The sequence below is a fragment of the Drosophila sulfurigaster genome, chromosome 3 (genome assembly GCF_023558435.1).
Source record: "Drosophila sulfurigaster albostrigata strain 15112-1811.04 chromosome 3, ASM2355843v2, whole genome shotgun sequence".
Classification (NCBI taxonomy): domain Eukaryota; kingdom Metazoa; phylum Arthropoda; class Insecta; order Diptera; family Drosophilidae; genus Drosophila; species Drosophila sulfurigaster.
Window position 1 is genome coordinate 38,500,557 of NC_084883.1, and position 20,395 is coordinate 38,520,951.

At 43.9% G+C, this 20,395-nt stretch overlaps 5 protein-coding genes and 1 long non-coding RNA gene across 8 annotated transcripts; 4 read left to right on the top strand and 2 right to left on the bottom strand.

The window, feature by feature from the left end:
- The first annotated feature begins 150 nt into the window (after positions 1 to 150).
- Positions 151 to 605, top strand: LOC133842754 (uncharacterized). The gene is made up of 3 exons (XR_009894432.1): positions 151 to 237; positions 297 to 483; positions 541 to 605. It is a non-coding gene; the product is annotated as an uncharacterized LOC133842754 (long non-coding RNA).
- A 952-nt stretch (positions 606 to 1,557) lies between these two features.
- On the top strand, positions 1,558 to 2,538 carry LOC133845493 (ribosome maturation protein SBDS). The gene is made up of 2 exons (XM_062279966.1): positions 1,558 to 1,732; positions 1,801 to 2,538. Exons 1-2 carry the CDS (start codon positions 1,602 to 1,604, stop codon positions 2,426 to 2,428), a joined length of 759 nt encoding a protein of 252 aa, XP_062135950.1. The 5' UTR covers positions 1,558 to 1,601; the 3' UTR covers positions 2,429 to 2,538.
- LOC133845492 (IST1 homolog) lies at positions 2,105 to 3,972 on the bottom strand. Its single transcript, XM_062279965.1, is given in 11 exon segments — positions 2,105 to 2,562; positions 2,564 to 2,750; positions 2,753 to 2,811; positions 2,813 to 2,867; positions 2,870 to 2,981; positions 2,983 to 3,137; positions 3,140 to 3,172; positions 3,175 to 3,308; positions 3,310 to 3,327; positions 3,397 to 3,490; positions 3,493 to 3,972. Coding segments are annotated over 11 exon segments (972 nt in total). The 5' UTR covers positions 3,545 to 3,972; the 3' UTR covers positions 2,105 to 2,489.
- Positions 3,973 to 4,452: 480 nt separating this feature from the next.
- LOC133845489 (sentrin-specific protease 6) lies at positions 4,453 to 12,903 on the top strand. 3 transcript variants are annotated; one of them, XM_062279961.1, is made up of 8 exons: positions 4,453 to 4,735; positions 4,869 to 4,964; positions 5,031 to 5,750; positions 7,144 to 9,754; positions 10,387 to 10,505; positions 10,572 to 10,788; positions 10,854 to 12,295; positions 12,359 to 12,903. In XM_062279961.1, exons 2-8 carry the CDS (start codon positions 4,875 to 4,877, stop codon positions 12,743 to 12,745), a joined length of 5,586 nt encoding a protein of 1,861 aa, XP_062135945.1. In that variant the 5' UTR covers positions 4,453 to 4,735; positions 4,869 to 4,874; the 3' UTR covers positions 12,746 to 12,903. The 3 variants fall into 3 exon arrangements, with proteins under 3 accessions (XP_062135945.1, XP_062135946.1, XP_062135947.1); XM_062279962.1 differs by having other exon boundaries at positions 4,453 to 4,964; XM_062279963.1 differs by lacking the exons at positions 4,453 to 4,735; positions 4,869 to 4,964; positions 5,031 to 5,750; positions 7,144 to 9,754 and adding an exon at positions 10,116 to 10,278.
- Positions 12,904 to 15,315: 2,412 nt separating this feature from the next.
- LOC133845491 (YTH domain-containing protein 1) lies at positions 15,316 to 18,716 on the bottom strand. Its single transcript, XM_062279964.1, has 3 exons — positions 18,594 to 18,716; positions 17,228 to 18,326; positions 15,316 to 16,648 (listed from the first exon to the last, which is right to left on the bottom strand). Exons 2-3 carry the CDS (start codon positions 18,213 to 18,215, stop codon positions 15,399 to 15,401), a joined length of 2,238 nt encoding a protein of 745 aa, XP_062135948.1. The 5' UTR covers positions 18,216 to 18,326; positions 18,594 to 18,716; the 3' UTR covers positions 15,316 to 15,398.
- Positions 18,717 to 19,071: 355 nt separating this feature from the next.
- On the top strand, positions 19,072 to 19,867 carry LOC133842819 (membrane protein BRI3). Its single transcript, XM_062276072.1, has 2 exons — positions 19,072 to 19,345; positions 19,401 to 19,867. Exons 1-2 carry the CDS (start codon positions 19,267 to 19,269, stop codon positions 19,685 to 19,687), a joined length of 366 nt encoding a protein of 121 aa, XP_062132056.1. The 5' UTR covers positions 19,072 to 19,266; the 3' UTR covers positions 19,688 to 19,867.
- Positions 19,868 to 20,395: the final 528 nt, after the last annotated feature.

The window sequence follows — 20,395 nt, forward strand, 5'->3', positions numbered from 1 at the left end:
TTTTAAATTTCGCGCGTTTGTTCAAATGTCTGGGAAATACAACAAAATACCGTTTGAAGTGTACCCAGATGGCAAGGCAGAATTATGTATTAGTATATTACATCGGCGGAAAAACGAAAATTTGCAACCACACGCCAACACAGGCTTTACCCAAATCACTATCGCAGCTATCGATAAACAAAACACTGCTCCAAGAATCTATTACAGCTGTTTTTTTTTTGGTGTATGAATTTGAACGTAAGAAATTGTTTTCCGCACATATTCAAGGAACTTTATTTCGCACAACATTTTTGTAGAAGAATTGGAAAATGAGCTCAAAAAGTGGAAAAAGCAGGCGAATGGCGTTTTGTAGGAAAGACAAAATCGCACTTATTAGGGCAGTGCAGTCACATGAATGCTTATGGAAAACAAGCAAAAATCGCAAGGAACAAAATGCAATACAACACGCATGGAAAAGGATTGGCGCGCAAATGAATAAAGAAGGTATATAGATCTATTTTTACGTTACCCATAGCAGTTATTTAATAATACGTCTTTCAGCATACGAGTGCAAGATTGCATGGCGTTCTATAAGAGACAGCTGGAGATACCATCGTTCAAAGCCCGTTGATTGGGAGTTCGCGAAATATTTGACATTTCTTCCCATAAAGACATCACAGAATCGGTAAGTCATGTTCAGTTATCGTTTTTCAAATCTTGAACATTTTTCCTTGCGTTTTAGTAACCATTTTGAAGAGTTTGAAGCAGCCAGCCCAGTCAATGAGTCTACGCAAGTGGTTCTCCCAGATGAAGAATCTGTTGAATCAGATGCGTTTCTTTCTAACAGCCAATTGATGGAAAATGAAATGACAATTGACAATGCATCGGAGCCAAGCATATCCTCATATCCTCATAATGAAACAGTCAACTTAATACACCCCAAGATCGAGGAAAATTACCAAGAGAGCGGTGTCAATGAGCATCTTGTTGGCATAATAGCCAAATATTTTACTCCTCCAAAGCCTGAACGCGCGATTTTACCATATTGGGGAGAGCTGCTCAATGAGTTGCCCCCTGCTGTAGCAAGACGTGTGGAAGTGGAAATAACGAATTTGCTGTATTCAAAAATAAAGTTACATGCATCATATATACAATAAACAAACTAAAAATACTTTCTTTTTTTAAACGTCTCACAAATTATTCTAGCAAAATACAATCCATTCATTTTATTTAAGGTAGCATAAATATTTATTGTAAACTGCTCATTATTTCGACCAAATCAAATGGCAGTGTGACCGTTCTTACAAATTTTAGTATGTTTGAAGTTTGAAATAAAAAGAAAAAGGTTTGAAGGAAAACAATATTAAAGAATTGTTTTTGTGGTATCAAAGAATTAATTTAAGAATAACAATGTCAATCTTATATAGTGCACAAAAATATTCCATGGCAATATAACGAATAATATGCATAAAAAAACGTTCTCTTTTGATTTTTCGATTTGAAAATGTATCGATAAATGCCAGTGTAACCAGCCAGTAATTATTGGTCATTCGTATATTGGTATATTTATCTCATCGACGTTAAAGGTATATTTAAGAAATCTATAAGCTCTATTAGTAAGCATGTCCAAAATATTTACACCCACGAATCAAATACGCCTCACAAATGTGGCAATTGTGCGGCTGAAAAAAGCGGGCAAGCGCTTCGAAATAGCCTGCTACAAGAACAAAGTGTTATCCTGGCGCAACAACAGGTGGGTTCAGAGAATAATTAAAGCCACATGCTCGAAGTACCAAACTAACTACGTCGTTCAAAACACAGCGAGAAAGACATCGATGAGGTGCTCCAAACACACACGATCTTTACAAATGTGTCCAAGGGTCAGGCGGCTAAGAAGGATGAACTGCAAAAGGCATTCGGTCCCAAGGACGACACGGAAATCTGCAAAGAAATCCTGAGCAAAGGAGAACTCCAAGTGTCAGAGAAGGAGCGACAAAGTGTTCTCGACTCACAACTCAACAGTATCGTGAATAGCGTGGCAGCTTTGTGTGTGAATCCCGAAACACGACGTCCATATCCTGCTACAATCATCGAAAAATCCCTTAAGGATGCGCACTTCTCCGTCAAGATGAACAAGAATACCAAACAGAACACACTGGAGGCCATCAAAATGCTGCGCGAGCATTTGCCTATTGAGCGCTCAAGAATGAAGCTACGCGTGAGTTTTGCGGGCAAAGAAGGCGGCGGAAAGCTAAAGGAAAATGTTATCAAGTTGGCCAATAAAGTGGAGCACGAAGAATGGGAGGATGCAACGCTGCATCTGACATTGCTCATCGATCCGGGACAGTATCGTGTCATCGACGAACTCGTGCGCAACGAGACCAAGGGCAAAGGATTACTAGAGCTGCTGGAACTCAAAGAAGTGGTGGAGAGCGATGAACTTTTCTAACATGTGATTACCTTTAATAGTATATATGTATGTTATATATAAAAAACCGGATATTTGTTTTTTAACACGAATGCATAAATAATAAAAATTGTTGATTGAGCCCCAGGAAGCGTTTCTTGAGATTCTTGAAGCGACAGCTTATCGAAAACCATCTCGTTATTACCCTCCTTCTTTCCACTGAAACTGCCTGGCACATCGTGCAGCGTTGGCAGATCCATCGATGGCGGCGGAGCGCTGGGATGCTCACCAGGCGGCAACTTAGAGCGTGGTTTTGGTTTCGGTTTATTGGCAATTTGTGAAAAAGTGATGGCGTTGACGTCGATGATGGCTGATTAGGCAGTATGTTGTAGGCAAACGGGGGCGGCTGTTGCGCAGGGGAGTTCACCTCCAAAGAGTGGATAATTGAAGGGTTTGCTAATGGACGGCGCTGGCATCTCAACAAATGCGGCATGGCCGGATAGACAATGAAACCCATTTGTGGTGGCCCAGGTGGATCTCCCGGTACTCCACTACAGTTATTGCGATCAGACAAATCAAAAAAGATACGCCTACTAATCGGCCTTTTCCTCCTGCATCACCTGTGTATCCGGCTCGAATTAAATGGTTTTGTTCTTGGCAAAGTCAATCAAATAGTTCTCTACCATCAGCTTGGGTGGCGCCTGCAGCGTAAGCTTATGCATAAGCTTCTCGGGCACATAATGATCACCAGAGTGCGTGAATGCTGTGCAAATTCTGGCCCATAAAGATGACCGAGATTACTTTCAGCAATGTAACCAGATTGGACGCGGGTTCAGCGATGCCAGTATCCAGTTCCTTTATCTGCTGAATGAGTCCGAAGCGAGCCAGCTGCAGATCCCAACACATTTCCATGATTTCCATTCTCCACGAGGTAATCTTCTCTAAAAGGTGTTTTTTATTGTTGTTAGCTACGTTAGCCTTGATTTGAAAAATCCCCTCCCAGCACGTACCTTATGATGAGCTCCACACGATCCGTTTTGCCTGTGGAAAGAATCTCTGCAATCTCCTTTCGCGATTTTTGTGCCAGCTCCAATTTCGATTTTGAGCCAAGCGCAAATTTATCTTTAGTTTGTTATAGTTGGGTCCGTTCAAGAACATTGTGTAGCTGCTCCTTCTGCACTGAATTGTTTCTAATTATTTTCTACTATTTTTTCTCTGCAGACGATTGCCGAATTAACGACAAACAAAAACGGTTTGTGGGACTTCACGAAATGGAGCTGCCAACTAGGCGCACACAAAAATAGCTCATATTTTAAGCAATTATTATTACGAATTTATTTACAATAAATTAAAAAAAAAAAAAACACAGTCAATAAGAAGCAGCAATAAATTAGGTGAAATTATTCAAAACCCTTTTTAAATGATTGCAAATTAATTTTAAATTGCAATATTATTATATAATTTATCAAACATTAATAACATTTAAATTACATTCTCAAAAAATACACATACACATTAAAATCAAATTGTATTTAACAAAAAATTTAGTAATTTAAAATATCCCGAGCTACCTCCAATTTAAATAATCAGCGAACAGAGCTGACAACTCGTTTATTTGTCTGTAGCACCAATTGAGACCAAACTACTTCATTGTGTGTTGTTGCTTTCGTCTTCCTCTTCAAAATAATTCGCAAGAGCTGCGCGCTCCTTTCGCGCTGCACAAATCATAGTTCAAACAGACATTAAATCAACATTTAATTAACATTAATTTGAGTGCATTCGAAACATTTAACAATCTGCACAATGTGTAATAAAAAGGCACTAGTGTCGTTTACGCGATGTGCCATTAAAAATGTGAAAATTAAGAAAACTCCAGTGATAAGTGGCTTTCAGTCATTTAGTGGTACCACAATTGACACTCAGTACCCTACATGGCAAATAGTGGTACCCCTCTATATTAGACGGAAACGTACTAAAGGCAAACGTCAATAAAAATGCAGACCAAAACGCAACACTGGAAAATGTTTGCGAACAGCTGACTTGATGCATACAGCCGCTAGAGGGCGCATCGCGCATATCGAGCGCTGTGCGTTGGCATTGCCAACTGCCATCAAACGCCATATTTGTTTCTGCCTGGTGCCTGCTTCTATGGTGCTTGGTGTTTGAGAGTAATGAAAGCGAATTTTCATGCAAACGTCGTGGACATTTAATTAAATGCATCAGCATATTTTAACACAAGTAGCGAAATAAAGCGTAAAAATGCGTTAGATAAGTGCGAGGTTGTGTGTTTTATACAAATTTATTTAAAGAGTTGGAAGCAACACGACAAATTGGCCAAGGCCCAAAAAGGTAAAATAGACGGAACGACTGCGAACAGGAAAATTGCGCTGCTGCCTTGTGACGTCACAGACAACACACGCACAGTTTACAGTACACAGAGCATAAAATACAAAATGTCTTCCATTTATCTGATGTGTTGTAGTGCGCCATGGAACAATATATTGCCATTGAGGACATGGAGATGAAGCCCGTTTATTCGGATCTGCAGGTGGTGCAAGTACCACACGACGAAGTAGGTGTAAGTACAATAACAAAAAAGACAACAACAAAAAACAATATATTAATCAAGTTTAATCGTTTTCAGTCCTTGGTGCTGCAAGATGATCAGCAACTAGTGTTCAACGATCAGCAGCAAGTGGTTTATCAAACAGCGGCACCAGCGCAGTATCAGCAACCACAGCCAACGGCAACCGCAAGTCATTACATTACCCTTGGTACTGATCTGCAACAGCAGCAGCAGCAACAACAACAACAGCAGCAGCAGCAGCAGGAAGTGCAACAACAGCAGCAGCAACAGCAGCAAGTTGTCATGCATCATCAGCATCAGCAAGTTCATTATCAGCAGCAGCAGCAACAAGAAGTTCAACAGCAGCAACAGTTGCATCTGGAGCAGCAGCAGCAACAATATGTGCAACAGCAGCAACAACAACAACCCGCCATTCAACATACTCAACAAATCTATTACACATCTGATCAGGTGTTGCAATCGAATACAATTGTGCAACATGCCTCCATGCAGCAACTGCAACAGCAGCAGCAGCAAAAGAAGCAACAGCAACAAGTGCTGCAGCAGCAACAGCAGCAATACCAACAACAGCAGCAACAACATCCCGCCTATCAGCAACAAAGCACGTCGCTGGTGCAAGCAGCACCGCAACAACAACCGCAACTGCTGCAGAGTCCACAGCATCAGCAGCAAACGTTGCAGTTGCAAACGTCACCTGCCCAGCAGCAGCAACAGCAGCCACAACATCAGCAGATTGTCTACCGCATGACGACCACGCAACAACAACAGCGGCAGATAGTAAGTATCACATAACCTTTGACCTCTCAATTGAGTGTAGGTTTGGGCATAGTTGCACTTAGTGTAGACAAACCTTGTCAGCTTTGCAGCCTTCTAGCTCTCACTATTTCGTTGATACATTTATTCGGTTTGGCAGTGAGTCAGCGGAAATAATTTTGTTTATACTTAGCTAATCAATCCACCGGTACAGCTACGGACCTCCACTGGTCTATGCTCTGCCCCGAGCAGGGGCAACCGGTCCTACCTATACCTAGTTAATAGATTTGTTTTATCAAATAACTCATGTTCGTTGAAGAAATGGTTCTAACATTTATTGGCATTCATACATTATTGCCTTATCCGAAATAAACGTAGAATCGGGTCCGCAAATTATATATATTACATGTAAAATTTTTTTTAATTAATAAGCTAAGTATAAAATATTTCATATAACAAAGATGACATAAATTTTAAAGCATAATCATTTGCCAATTGAAAACTATAATAATTTGAGCGCTAAGTTTTATTTCGTGGTTGTCACATAATTACAATTATGTTTCGATTCTGTTTTTCATATTTCTAAACTACTGAGTTCCGAATTAGTGTTCAAAATAGTGTGCAAGTTCTTTCTTGTTTTAATCTGTCAGTGACATAGCTCGCAAATAACTGTTAACCGTTATTTTCCTTATGAGTACAACCGAAAAAAAGCATGCAGTGTCGTTCTATCTCTGAGCATCAGACTTTGTTTCTTTTTGTCCTCGTTTTCAGTTGAGCTCATTACATATGAGCTGATCGTGAAACGCTTGCTTACAGAACATCGCACAATGAGAGATACGAGTGACGCTCGCGCAGAGAGACTTATTAAAAGATCGATTGACTGAAAAAGTCATTGTACTATTGTAACATTCAACTTTTTGAAATTTTAAACATGAATTTTTCATATTTCAAACAAATATTTTGATTATTTTGAATTAAATGAAAAAAATTGATGCACTTTTTTGTTCACAAGCAAGATTCACAAAGCCAAGTGACGCGTTAAACCGATCGTGGGCAAACGGTCCCAGAAAGAACAGACCAAAAAAGAAAAGAAAATACTGTTCTTGGGTTGAGTACAAGCAAAATTTGTATACGAGCAATTCAATCGGTTGCTCTCAGACTTTTTGCTCAAAGTGTGAGTGTTGTTATTGGGAGAAGACTTTATTGTGACTTAAATGTAACTTGTTATTAATATTGAAGAAGAGGTGTAGTGTTAGATTTTCGTTTCAATGAGCTATTCGGAGTTCAACTCAAGAGAACTTTTACGTTTTACAAACTAGTAGGAATTGTCGTTATTGACTAGTAAAACTTGCATAATATAATGTTAAATTGAATTCATACTCTAGCTAATCTGTCACTTTTGCATTCTTTTCAACAGCAGATGCTAAACAACACACATGTGATAGTTCAACAGCCAACTGGACCTCCAGTATTGATACAAGCGCCACAGCACCAGGAATTAATGTTGCGACAGGCAACAGCGATACCGCAGCAAGGCATCAATATACATTCGTACAACAATCGGTTGGTGTATACAACATCGCCACAGCAGCAGCAACAACAGCAGCAACACGTGCTGCATAACGTGCAACAACAGCAGCAGCAACAGTTGCAACTTCAAGCACAAACCGCACACTTGGTGCAAACGCGTGTTGTGCCACAGCAAACGAATAACGTCGTCTTTCAGCAAGTGCAGATGCAGAAGACGCCTCTGCAACAGCAGCAACAACAACAACAGCAGCAGCAGCAACAACAACAGCAGCAACAACAACAAGCGGTGCAGCAGCCACAATTGGTGGCAACTGCCGCTCAATTGGTGCGCTCGCCATTTCGAGGCAAATCTCCGCGAGGCGGCGCCGTCATTGCTCGCCATCCAGCGGGAACTGTGATTGCCACACGACCCGCAGCACCAGCGACTGTGCGGCACGTGCGTCCACGAGGCGGCGGCGTTCCAACTGTTGCCGGCAGCATTGTGCGCAGTATGCGACCACAAGGTGTGCGTCCAGCGCGCGCTCAGCTCGTGTTGCAGACGAGTACAGCGGGCGACGGACAAACGATGCAGATTGTGACGCAGACAACCAAGCAGATAACCATCACAAATCTGGGACAGCCGACGGCGCCTGGACAACAGATGCAACCGCGTCAAGTCTATCGGCATGTGATCACCGATGCAGCCGGCAATCCGCAGCAGCAGCCACAGCAACAACAGCAGCAGCATCCGCCCATGGTGTTGATGCGTCAACCGTTGCGCTATCGTCCAGCGGTGCCCACACAAACTGTGGTGGCACCATCGCCGAGCACAAGTGGCGGCTTGGTGGGTGATCTGGAGGAGCGCATACAAGCAGCCGTTGTGAAGAAGGAGCAGCAGCAGAAGCCAGCGGGAACTGTGGCAGTGGCAACAACTGGTGGCATTCCCATGCAGCTGGCGACAGCGAGTCATGGCAACAGCACCACGCTGACCACCTACTATCAGCCCAGCTCGGCAGCCAACAGCAGCAGCGAGGAGGAGCAACAACAACAGCAACATCAGCAGCAGCAGCAACAACATCCGCAACAGCAACAGCAGCCAGTTGTACGCACAGCAGGAGGCGCCAGCATGAGCGTGGCCGAATTTAAGAAGCGTCAGACATTGACCAGTTCACCAGCGCCAAATGCCACTCAAAACGCAGCAGGATTGACGCAGATGCGGCAACAGACACCTGGCACTCTAGTGCGCACCATGGTGCCCAAGCAACAACAACAGCAGCAGCAGCAACAACCACAAACTGTGCAGCAGCAACAGCAACCTAATCCTGCCGCTGCGCCACGATTGCTGCCACAGCCACCGCCGCAACAGCAGCGCGTACATGCTGCCGCACAGGCAGCGACAGCGACGCCACCACAGTCCTCTTCCGTGCAACAGACGTCGCACAACAACTACGAGATACACTCGCAACACGTGCTAAACAATCGAGCCGGTCAACCGATTGCTGATCGCGATCGCAACAGTGCCAAGATGCTGGTGATACTCGCTTCGGGGGAGCAGCGTCTGATCACATTCACTTTACCCAGAGAGTCCTGCACAGTGCAGGATCTGCTGGAGCAAGTGTGCGTGCCTTTTGATAACACCACCACCATCCAATGTGTGGAGCATCGCGGTGCCAATGTGGACTTTGTGGTCACTGTGGGCTTCTCCGTCAACGAATCTGCCAGCGAGCTCATCTCACGTGCCGAGGAGAGTCTCCAGATGAACAGGCAACAGGAGAATGCAGCGGCCGCTGCTGCAGCGGCGGCAGCAGCAGCAGCTGCAGCTTCAGCCAACACAACTGCCACGCCCACTACATACGCCCAACAACAACAACAGCAGCAGCAACAACAACAGCAGCCCACAAATGCTGCCGAGCAGCTGAAGCGAGAAGCGAACATTGCATCGTCAGCAACTGCAGCCCAAAACGAAGGACCCAAGCTCATAGATGGCTACTATGCTGTGTGTCAACTGTGCGGCTTCACGGGCATGGATCATGCCAAGTGTGAGCGTTGCAAACGCGTCTTCCAGGAGCCGCCCAAGCGTAAATCTTATGTGACCAAATCGAATACCAATGCATCCGGGATGGGCAGCGTTGGCGTTGCTTCCTCCTCGACCGCCTCACCTGGTGGTGAGCTGGTAACGACGGCAGCAGACAAGAAACGTGAATTGGCACGCCTGAAGCAGGCTGCGGCAGCAGCAGCAGCCGCCGCCGGAGGAAGCGTCACCTTTGCGACGGGCACAGGCAACGTGCGGGGCAGGGGCATGGCGGCCATTAGGGGCGGAAGGACGCGCAGTGGACGTCGAGTAGCCGAAGTGGATCCCGTGGTGCTGCTGAGCAGTGAGGATGAAGCTGAACAGGATGATGGCAATGCTGATGGCAGCGCTGCGAACAATTCGAAGCGCAGTACCAATGGCAATACGAATCAATTGTTTGCCTGCGAACCAATGCTGCCCGATGTGGACGAGGAGGCGCTTTACAAAGGTGAGTAATATTTATTTATTGTCCAAGTTAGAGTAGCTTAAAAACCTAAAGAAACTTAAAAATAGTGCAGCTTAACTTATGTTTCATTTACGCAAATTGTGCTGCGATTCTTTTAAATATTAGTTACATACATATTTACATAAAAATACATACATACATATGTACATATGTATATTTATTATAAGAAGTGTCATAATCTTCATGCACACAATCTTCATTCGTTTATGAATATTTGTGTTTGCATCCCTGTATAGCTATGTGCACACTATTTTTCGTTGCTGTTGGCAATGCTACGTGCTTGTAGTTCTGACAACAGAGGGCGCTGCGCTACACGCCATTTTTACTGTATGCTAGTGTGACGACAAACAAGAGGAAGCACACAACGCACTCGATACACGAGTTTAATGTGTGTATTTAATTTTTATCAAAAATTGCAATTAAATAAATAGTTGCAAACATTTTTAATACATTTTTACAAACTGCAAGTGCAAGTGCGCACACGCATAGCATTATGGACAACGATGGTGAGGCAGGCAATACAAGCAAAAGATATACAAACTTTAGACAAAAAAAAGTGAACAACCACATAGAGCAAAATTACAAATGCATTTTACACATTTTTTGATTTGCAGATTTTGTGCGCGGCGATGTAACAGATCAAACGGATGCGGCCCAGGGCGAAGCATTCACAACGGAATTAAATTGCAAGTGTCTGCGTCTGTTCCCATATCGCTTTGAAGTCACCGAGCCGGTAAGTGCAATACACATTTATATATATAAAATATATGTATATGCTAATAATGAGTTGGTCTCAAAGGTAAAATTCACGTCGAAGGGCGTGCGCATAGCGGGCATTCTGCCCGAAAAGGATTCCAAATTTGTGCTGAATATTTACAAGCGCGAAGTCATCAAAGTGATTGCTCATTTTGCCAGCTCGGAGCAGGCTCAGCCGCTGGTCACACTCTATATGCTGAAGCGTTGCGCACAGTACGTGAAGACGCAGCTGCAGCTGCCTGACGATACGGGCAATGAACGTAAGTTTAACACGCAGCCTTTCTATCGATTTCCGTTCTACAAAAATATTTATTTTGCTCTTTAGAATTAACCTTCAAGGGCAATGGCAGTCTCCATGAGCGTCGTTTACTATTTGTGTTTGATAGCATTAATTTCTCGGCACGCGAAACTATCAAGTCCATGTTCAACTTTGTGGATGAGATCTCCACAAGCGATGCGGCCGAAATCTTTGAACGCCTCGCCGACTCGGATCGCAAGGAACTGGAAAAGACGAAACAAATGCCGCCAAGGCAACTGCGACCGGATGAACAAATCAGTCTGCTGATGTATCCCCCTAAAGGAACGGGTGGATTGTGCATACGCATGGAGGATTATGTGTGCCTCACCAAGGAATCCTATTTGAACGACATAATCATTGATTTCTATTTGCTCTGGCTGCGAAATACGCTTATCCCGGAAGCGCTGCGCGAACGTACACACATTTTTAGCACCTTCTTTTACAAACGACTCACAACGCTGACGCGTCCCACAGACATGAAGCAGACAGCGGCCCAGAAACGTCATGCGCGTGTGCAGAAGTGGACAAAACTGGTGGATATTTTCGACAAGGATTTTATCATAGTCCCCATCAATGAGCAATCGCATTGGTTCCTAGCCATTATCTGTTTCCCCTGCCTCAAGGGGCCCGTTACCTATGATACCAATCAGCCGGTAGAGCCTCAACAGCTGAAGCGACCGCGTGGCAAGAAAGTGCCAATGCAGATTGGCAACACAACTATTACACCACTAGCAAAACGCGACTCCGTCACGTTGCCAACGATGCCCAGCGAAATTTGTCGCATTGCCGACGATGAGAGCGAACGCGACGAAGCGGAGGGTGACGAAAGTGATATGGCATCTGAGGATAGCGAGAACTCAAATCCACCAATAAGCAAAGATGGCACGGCAGCATCGGCAACGACGCCTTCGCCAGCACCAACGCCACAGGCTTCGGCTGGACCCGCCCGCGTCACCAACGACGATGTGCCGGCTGTTAAGCAGCCATTGATACTGATATTTGACTCGTTGGCGGGAGCCTCACGTAGTCGAGTGGTGGCAACTCTGCGAGATTATCTTACGTGCGAGTATAAGGTGAAGAAGCCGGATGCGCAGGCGCACATTTTCAACAAGGACAACATGCCGGGCCATTGTGTCAAGGTGCCACAGCAAAATAACTTTACCGACTGTGGCCTTTATCTGCTGCAGTATGTGGAACAGTTCTTTAAGGAACCCATCAAGGATTATCGGCTGCCTATCAAGCAGCTTACCAATTGGTTCGATTATTTGACTGTGACCAAGAAGCGTGAGGATATTGCTCAGCTAATACAGCAACTAATGGACGAGAGCAATGGCAATCAGCGTCTGATATTGCCAGTGATTGAGTTCCCCACGCTTAATGGACAGCTTGTCGAGTATCCTGAGGAGACGGAAAGTGCCGAATTCGAGGAGGAAGAGGGACACGACGACGAAGAGCACGCTAGCGATGCGGTAAGTAAACTAAGGAGTAAATATAAAGACTATAATCTAATAAGAGTTATTTTATAATGAAAGCATGATGATAGCGGCAATACTGAGATGGAAGTTGATCCTACGGCCGAAGAGTTGCAGACTGCAAAGGCTGCGTCACAGTCATCAACTACAGCCACTGTGACCACGAGCACGACCACAACGACTGTGCTGCCTGGAACTACCACAGCACGTCGCTTTGTGCTAAAGCGTCGTTTGCAGAACGGAGCTGTCGGCAGTCCAAGCGGCGCCAATGGGGCCGACAACAACACTGGAAACCAGATGGTGCCTCAGTTGATTAGCTCTCCCGCCCTTAGTGTGGGCGCCAGTAATAACAGCAGTAATGCCGTCTCCTCACCGAGTAATCTACTAACGAATCGGATGGCTGGCGTTGGTAGCGGAAGTCTGAAAATACGCAAGATTGAACCATAGCATCTGGGACCCGATCCCATTGCCGATATCCCGCCGTTGCAGTTGCTACAGCTGTTGCGTCCGTTGTAAATATGAAAGAGACACATGAATAGATTTGTAATTGATAAATGTAATTGAACATTACCTAAAATAAATTTAAATAATTTAAAGACCTATAACGATAATGAAGCCTAAATTCAAATAAAATTCGCATTCATTTGTATATAATATTTAAAGTACGAGTCTCTCCTCTTTTCTACATTTATTTGCTGCTGCACTTCGCATGTAGTTTTTTTGGGGGGAGGCTTTGTCGTGTTACTTCTAATGCCCCGCTGACCGCCTTTGCCGAGAACCAGTTTGTGGTTGCCATGTAGGCTAGAATGGTTGCCATGTATACACGGCCGACCCATGTATATGGGCTACATGGTGAGACTCCCACAGTCATTCCCCCACCCACTACCGGATTAATGTATACAAGTTTATTAACTTAAAGTAGTATAAATAATTTAAGTAGCTTGGCAGCGTAATTGCTTTGCTTCTGAAAAATTGAAAAAGTATATTAAAGCTGCTTTGCTTTGCTTACGCTTGCCGCGGTCTTTGCCATGTATCTGTGTCGTGCATACATGGCAAACTACATGGCACATGCACACTTCATACACATACACACGCACACATGCATGCACATGCCATGTATTGCTCGGCCTCAAAAGTTGGGTTATGTTTACATGTTTACAGCAGCGGGTGGCTGAGGGTAGAGACGACGGAAGCAGATGTACGAATGACGAGCACAAAGCAAACGTCGAAAGACGCTCGCTTCACGCATTGGCAAAGCACATCAGCTGTTTTCGAAGTAAACAATCGGAATCTGTCAAAATCCTTTTATTTTTTGTATTGTAAATATAAAATAACACAATATTTTAATTGATTAATTTTCGTTCATAATTATTATATGGTTATTGAATTAAAACGGAGTGACCACATCATAGATCAACCACAAAAATCAAGATATTATCAATTTTTAACTTCTAAATAATTACTCGCGCAAAATTTAAATTTTTATTTTTTTTTAAATACCGTAAATAATATAAACTTATCCGTTTTTGCGTTCAAAGACACAATTGAGGTGTATAATACACAAACAAAATGTAAACAACCGGCTTTTCTGACGAGGGCTGCATAGCACCTAAACAGCTGTTCCTCAGTAAGATACCAGGGCCGATAAATGCTTCCAACAGGAAATGAAACTGACGACTTAGTTTGAAACTGGGATTCAGACTCCATGTAAGTACGATGAATTATTTTCGTAATTGCCCATTTAAGTAAAACAAATTAATTTTTTTTTTTTTTCATTTTTATATCTTTTAATAATAATAACGCTCGAGGAAAAATAATAAAAATAAATAGTTTCATGTTGTCGACACATTATCCAGTCTTCATATTGATTTCAGTCTTGATCTAGTCCTTAATGATCTTCAGTAGCATTCGGTGGCCCATTTGACACCTGCAATGAAAGAGAGCAAACGAAGAAAACGAAAAATAATGTTCCTAACACTGTCCCAAAGTCGTCTGCTAGTGTGGGTCAAGTGAAGTCCCTCCTTCGATAGGAGTTGAAATTGTGGCAGTCTTGAAAATATTGCAGTTTAAGAAAATTTTGGCTAAGCCATAATATATTATTATAGCGGTCGGTTAGTTGAATTTGTGGTAAGCCGAAAGGCTCAAAAATATCACATAATCTTATATCACGATATGGATGTGAATGTATATAGTAGAGTCCTTAGTTAAGGAGTTGATTGCATTAGGTTCGCTAAGGAGATGAGATGCTGTCCGGGTGTTATATGGTTGGGTTGTTTTGTTTCATTTCAAAATTTGTGAATCGTTATCGTTTTGCAACGAACGATTTGTTGTAATATGAGTGCTATTTGCTTATTTATTTTTGGGTGGGAAGGATGCGGATCCGATTCCGACTCCGCATTCGAACGTTCAATTCAAAGTCCAACTCTCGTTGTTGTTGTGAGGGGAAAAGCACAGGGGAAGCACACGCACACAATACACACACATCACTGCTTCGATTTATCGATATCGTTATCGACATATATATATATAACGGTAAGTTAGTTATCGTTCATGTTGTTGTGTTGTAGTTGGTTGGTTGTAGCGTCTCTTTTAAATAAAGTTCACATTTTGTGCTTGATATATTTTTTTCTCTCTTTTCTGTATTTTTTTTTTTTTTTTTTGTGTTTTAAAATATGGATTAACTGATGTTTACTTTTCTTTTTTTTTTTTTGTTGTGGTTGTAATTTGCTTATTTTGTAAGTTTGTTTTATGTTTAATTTATATAGAACTTTTGCATGACAAAGAGCTAAGCAAAAGTATGAGAGAGGAGAGAGAAGAGAGAGAGAGTTGGAGTGTTGTGTATAAGATACGAGCGGTTCATACTATCGATCATCGTTTGGATTGCGATAACGATAGTTATCGGATCCGTTTGCTCACTTAGATTACGTTTACTTGATATTTTCATTGCATTTTGCTGCTACTTGCTACTTGCACACGCGACACAATTAAGGATGTGGATTAGGAGGATTACTTTATACTTTTCTTTTTTTTTAAATTTCGCGCACTTTTAACTTATCTTTTGTCGTTATCGATTACCCGGCAATTAGGCTCAACCGCACACTTAACGCCTGGTGTCCCGATAGCTGCGTTGACCTCCGCCACCACCGCGATCGCCACGAAACTGTCGCGAAGATCCGCTGCGGTTGCCGCCACCACCATAATCGCGTCGTCGACCGCCCACCGAGCTGTTGTTATTATCGCGATTGCCAGCACTAATGCTTGCCACAGCTCCACCACCGCCGCCATTTCCTCCGCCTCCACCGCCGCCTCCATTGCCTGTGGCATTGCTGCTACCGCCATTGGCGGCATAGACTCCCGGGAAACCCGGTGGTGCTGCCACCGTCGGCAAACCCGCATTCTTCCAGGCCGCAAAGTCCTCATAGCTGGGCGCCTTATCGAAACCCGGTGGCGGTGGTCGCATTGGCTGTGGCGGCGGGTAATCCGGCAACGGCGGTGCACCCGGACCATCGTAGTAACGCACCGGTGGCGGCAACTGTTCGTACATCGATGCTGGTGCACCGGGGGGCAATGCGTTCGCCGCTCCGGCTGCTGTGGGCATGGGCAATTGGCCGAAGGGCGGCACAAAGGGCAACGGCGGCAGCTGGCCGTGCATGTTGCGTATGTAGTCGGCCACATAGGCCTCCGCAGCTGCAGCCGTGGACATGTAACGCTCCCACGATGGCATCCCCATCTCAGCAGAGCCGCCGGCAGCTCCGGCGGCCATCTGACGATATGGTGAACCGCTGCGTTTGAAGCCGCCGCCACCACCGCCTCCCTGCATGCCGCCCATGCCCATGCCATGATGATGGTGATGATGATGATGGCGATACGGTCGCTGATGATGATGTGGTGCCCCGTGGCCATAGCTCCGCTTGTGTCGCATCGGTCCCAGCTGACTGTTGCCGCGTCCACCACCGCCGCCACCTCCATGTCCACGACTGGAGAGGCTCCGCGGCGGCTTGTAGATCACATGGATGCCCTTCTCACGCATCACGCGTGCCGTCTCCTTTGATTTGCGCAAGATGGGCGTCAACTCGATGTTTTCGTCCTCGGGAAACAGGCGACACAGTTCGCCGCCAATTTTCGGCTCAATCTCCTGACCGTCACGTCCAATCTTCACCGGTTTACCCTCGTTCCATGAGTTGTGCAGGTGCAGCGTCGCATTGAACGACAACTCTTTGCGGCATATCCAATCCAGCTCGATGACGCCACCCAAGGCCTTGGGTGAAATGCTGGGCGGCAACACCCAGGCCACCTGGGGAATATCGCGTCGCGATGGCGCCGCCATGCGAGCAAAGCCAGCGAATTTGCCTGCGAAAGATGATGAGGATTGAGGAGTTGAAAAAAACTAGGGCGACTACAGTTGAGTGGGCTTGACTCTTAGATACCTGCTACTCATTTTGGGGAAGTACAAAAAAAAGTCATTTATAGTATTGTATTGGTTATAAATAATGTAAATTGAACTTTGAATAGTTTAGGTTTTATAAGAATAATCTATGATTTTAACATAAATATGAAGACAATTAATCTAACTATTCAACAGTGCTGACTGCCTCAACATTTATATTTCTCTGAATTCCAAAATAAACTTAAATAAAATCTGAATTTTTCAAGGTTATAATCTAACCGTAATGAAGTATTCATTCTCCAAATTTTGTTACTATCGGAACATAAATATAAAAGATATTAAGGAACAAAAAGTATATTCTTGACTTGCTCCAGAAGGGCCTTCAGCTTCTCCTCTAAAGAAGACAAATGTAATTTTCCCAAATTTAGTTCCTCTGGCTTTTCTAGTATCTTGGTGTTCATTATACGGATAGATAGACAGACGGAGAGAGTCTCTGATGTTGTAATACTCTTCTTCCCCATAGAAACCCCAGCTTGTCTTACCGCTCTCGTTGACCGAGAAGATGAGCAGCACATTGCGCGCCTCCTTGAAGGCTTGATTCAGATTGGCATCATTCTGAGGCAATGTTGCCCACACGCTCTTGTTCTTCGACAACTGCACATTGTCGGAGTTATTGGACTTGATGAGAAAGAAGCGCGTGTCGCGGAACAAATAGTTCAGTTTCGTCATATAGTCATAGGACTTTTGCGTATTATTGCCACTTGCTCCTCCATCCTTCTCCGGTGTCGATCCCTTAGAGCTGCTGGTGGCTTTGGTTGTCTTGCCCCGAGCGCTGCCATTGCGTTTGTGCTGTGTGCCCGAATCGGAGTCCGAAGATTCACTGTCTGACTCCAAGGCAGGCAGATGCGTTGGCTTCTCATCCTCCGCATCGCTGGCATCACTCTTGGCGCCAGCTCCAGTTGCGCCGGCTGCTGTTGCAGCTGCCGTTGGTGTGTTTTTCTTGGAGCTGCTGCTGCTGCGCGATTTCTTGGCACTGGAGTCGCGCTCTTCACCATCCTGTGACTTTGAGTTGGACGACTTTTCATCGGGTTCCAGCTGTTTCTTCGACTTGGATTCACTGCCACTGTTGCTTGACTTTTTCCTTTTGCCATTCACCTCGCTGGGCGAAGCGGAACGCTTGGAGGATTTCTTCGATTTACTTTTACCGCCACCTGCTGCAGCTGCACTTGTTGTGCTAGTTGTGGTCGCCGCAGTTGTGGACTTGGCAGTCGCATCCTTGGCTGCCTTGCTGCTGGAGGATTTGGTTTTGGTCAAACGTTTGCTGCTGCTCCGACTGCCATCGATCGAGGATGGTGCTGTGCTCACCGAGCTAATGCTCGGCTCAGAGTCGGAGGCCATGGAGCCGCCTCGGGATTTGGAGGCTTCGCTCCGTGTGTCGAAGGAGTCAAAATCTTGCAGCTCCTCGGCGATGTCTGCCTCATTTTCATCGAGGCCGAGATGCACTGCGTCTAAATCGGCCATGTCGCGCATCAGCCAACTACTCACACTTCTCTTGTTTTGTTTACCTCACTCTTGTTGTTTTTGTTTTTGCTTTTGCTGTAGTACTACAGCGGCTTTGTTGTAGTTGTATGTGTATCCTCTCTAATGGGTTGCGTTCATTCAAGCGTGCGAGAGCGAGACAGCAGTTGCGGAGCAGCGGAAATAGACAATAGAGAAGAAAAAAATGCCAATCGATTTAGCAAAAGCGGAATTCTTTCAGCACCAACAAAATGATGTTGAAAATATGCACAACTCATCATTCACTTTACCACCTGTTGCATGCAACCATTTAACAGACACTTGCACTATTGATTGCACTTATTATTTGATTTTTTTACAACGTAATTTAAGCAATTTTAATGCACAAACCTTTTTACACCGAATTTGCGTCAACAGATACAAGAAGAGACCAATGGCGGTAGAGTAGTGCGGCTATATGTATTGCTTTGCGTTTGCGTTCTTTACATTATATTCGTGCTTATCGATAATCATTAATCGAATACATTTTATAGTCTCGATTAGTAGTGGTCGGTGTATAAACTATCGATAGCTATAGCAGGAAACAATTTTAACTCAAACTATGTATATTGTTTCTTTTGCCTACATTAATGAGTTTCTAAATAATTATTTTGTATGTCACGTAAAAAAATACTCTGCCAATTAAATGTATTATAAGTGATAAATTAAAAAATACACTGTACTATAGGTAATCTTTTGTAACATGAATGCTAGAAATTATTATTTTTTTTTTTTTTAATTATAATTGTGCACTGTATCAAATAATAATTAGATGACAATTCGCAAATTTAAAGTCCAATACGTTTTGCTGCGCTGTTTCGATAACCAGTAAACAGCTGATTATCGATAGAACGCAAAAGAAAACAAAGAATAGGCAGACACAACGGAGAGAGAACACAATAAAAACAATACAATAACAGAAATTAGTTAATGCTAAAGAACATATAGAGCGACCCCTAGACTGAGTCATTGCAACAAAAAAAGCTTTTTCCTTCTTTGCTACCTACCTAACATTGCAAGCAGAATGGCTGCAAACACAAAGAGAGAAAACGAACCGCCGAGTTACGAAGAAGTCATGAGTGGAAGTGCTCCAGCCTATCCCAGTGAGTAATTTAATTCGAAATACACTGTCTATATTAAAAGTGCAATAATTTGTAGCTACTGGCCTCATTGCTGGTGTGCATCATGGTCATCCAACAGCGCCACCGCTAAACAGCTCCACATACGGCGCCTTCGAAACAACGCCAGTTAGCATTGTGGTGCAGCAGGCACCGCCAGCGGAGATCATTGTGATTGGCGGCTGTCCGTCGTGTCGGATTGGCTACTTGGAGGACACATTCTCGCCACTGGGAATCTGCTGTGCCATCTTCTTCTTCCCCGTGGGCATTCTATGCTGCCTGGCGATGCGCGAGAAGCGTTGTGGCAACTGCGGTGCCACATTCTAAGTGCAATGTCACAATTGTTATCATTTCCAAAAATTGGGTGCAGCATATTGAATTGGACTGTTTACGTTTTGAAAAAACAAACACATAGACACACATATATAAACACACACACAAATTACTAATCGTAAGCTTTGTTAATAATTAAACCATGTATACATATTATTATTACCATATTGTAAATATGTCTCTGTTCGTCTTTTCTTATTTTTTGGACGCTTCGTCATCCGTTGAGTCTGATGTCCAGACATTACATTGCCAGAGTGCTTAAAGCCGCCTTCATGTTTATGCCGTTGCCGTTTGCTGTTGCTGTTGCCGTTGCTGTGGTCGGAGGCCCGCTTCCGTTCAATCTTTATTGAAATATAATGGGGGCGGTTTTAAATTACGCCGCCGCTTGTTTGGCTGTCTTTTTGCGCATTCATGTGAATTTCGCTCTTTGTGGAATGTAAACAAGCGCAAAAGAACGATCTAAGGATACCCTGTAAATGAACAGGGCCTGCACAATTTGAGCTAATGAATTAAAAAGTATCTTTAAAGACCTTTCATATGATACTTGAAACTGTCCTATCAATCTTATCAATGCATAGTCTGCAGATTTAAGATGCTGACACTTTCACACCACATTATATTATCTGATTCTGCTATAAGACTGGAATATTAAAAATTAATAAAATTAGTTAGAAACCACTTAAAGAAATTTTCAATTACTGA

What these genes read in the sequence shown, in the direction of transcription:
- LOC133845493 (XM_062279966.1), top strand. Translation starts at nt 1,602, where the DNA reads ATGTCCAAAATATTTACACCCACGAATCAAATACGCCTCACAAATGTG. An exon ending in TTATCCTGGCGCAACAACAG is followed by an intron (nt 1,733 to 1,800) that starts GTGGGTTCAGAG and finishes TTCAAAACACAG; the next exon opens with CGAGAAAGACATCGATGAGG.
- LOC133842819 (XM_062276072.1), top strand. Translation starts at nt 19,267, where the DNA reads ATGGCTGCAAACACAAAGAGAGAAAACGAACCGCCGAGTTACGAAGAA. An exon ending in AAGTGCTCCAGCCTATCCCA is followed by an intron (nt 19,346 to 19,400) that starts GTGAGTAATTTA and finishes AATAATTTGTAG; the next exon opens with CTACTGGCCTCATTGCTGGT.
- LOC133845489 (XM_062279962.1), top strand. Translation starts at nt 4,875, where the DNA reads ATGGAACAATATATTGCCATTGAGGACATGGAGATGAAGCCCGTTTAT. An exon ending in CGAGGAGGCGCTTTACAAAG is followed by an intron (nt 9,755 to 10,386) that starts GTGAGTAATATT and finishes TTTGATTTGCAG; the next exon opens with ATTTTGTGCGCGGCGATGTA. An exon ending in TGACGATACGGGCAATGAAC is followed by an intron (nt 10,789 to 10,853) that starts GTAAGTTTAACA and finishes TTTGCTCTTTAG; the next exon opens with AATTAACCTTCAAGGGCAAT.
- LOC133845491 (XM_062279964.1), bottom strand. Translation starts at nt 18,215, where the DNA reads ATGCGCGACATGGCCGATTTAGACGCAGTGCATCTCGGCCTCGATGAA. An exon ending in CTTCTCGGTCAACGAGAGCG is followed by an intron (nt 16,649 to 17,227) that starts GTAAGACAAGCT and finishes CATCTTTCGCAG; the next exon opens with GCAAATTCGCTGGCTTTGCT.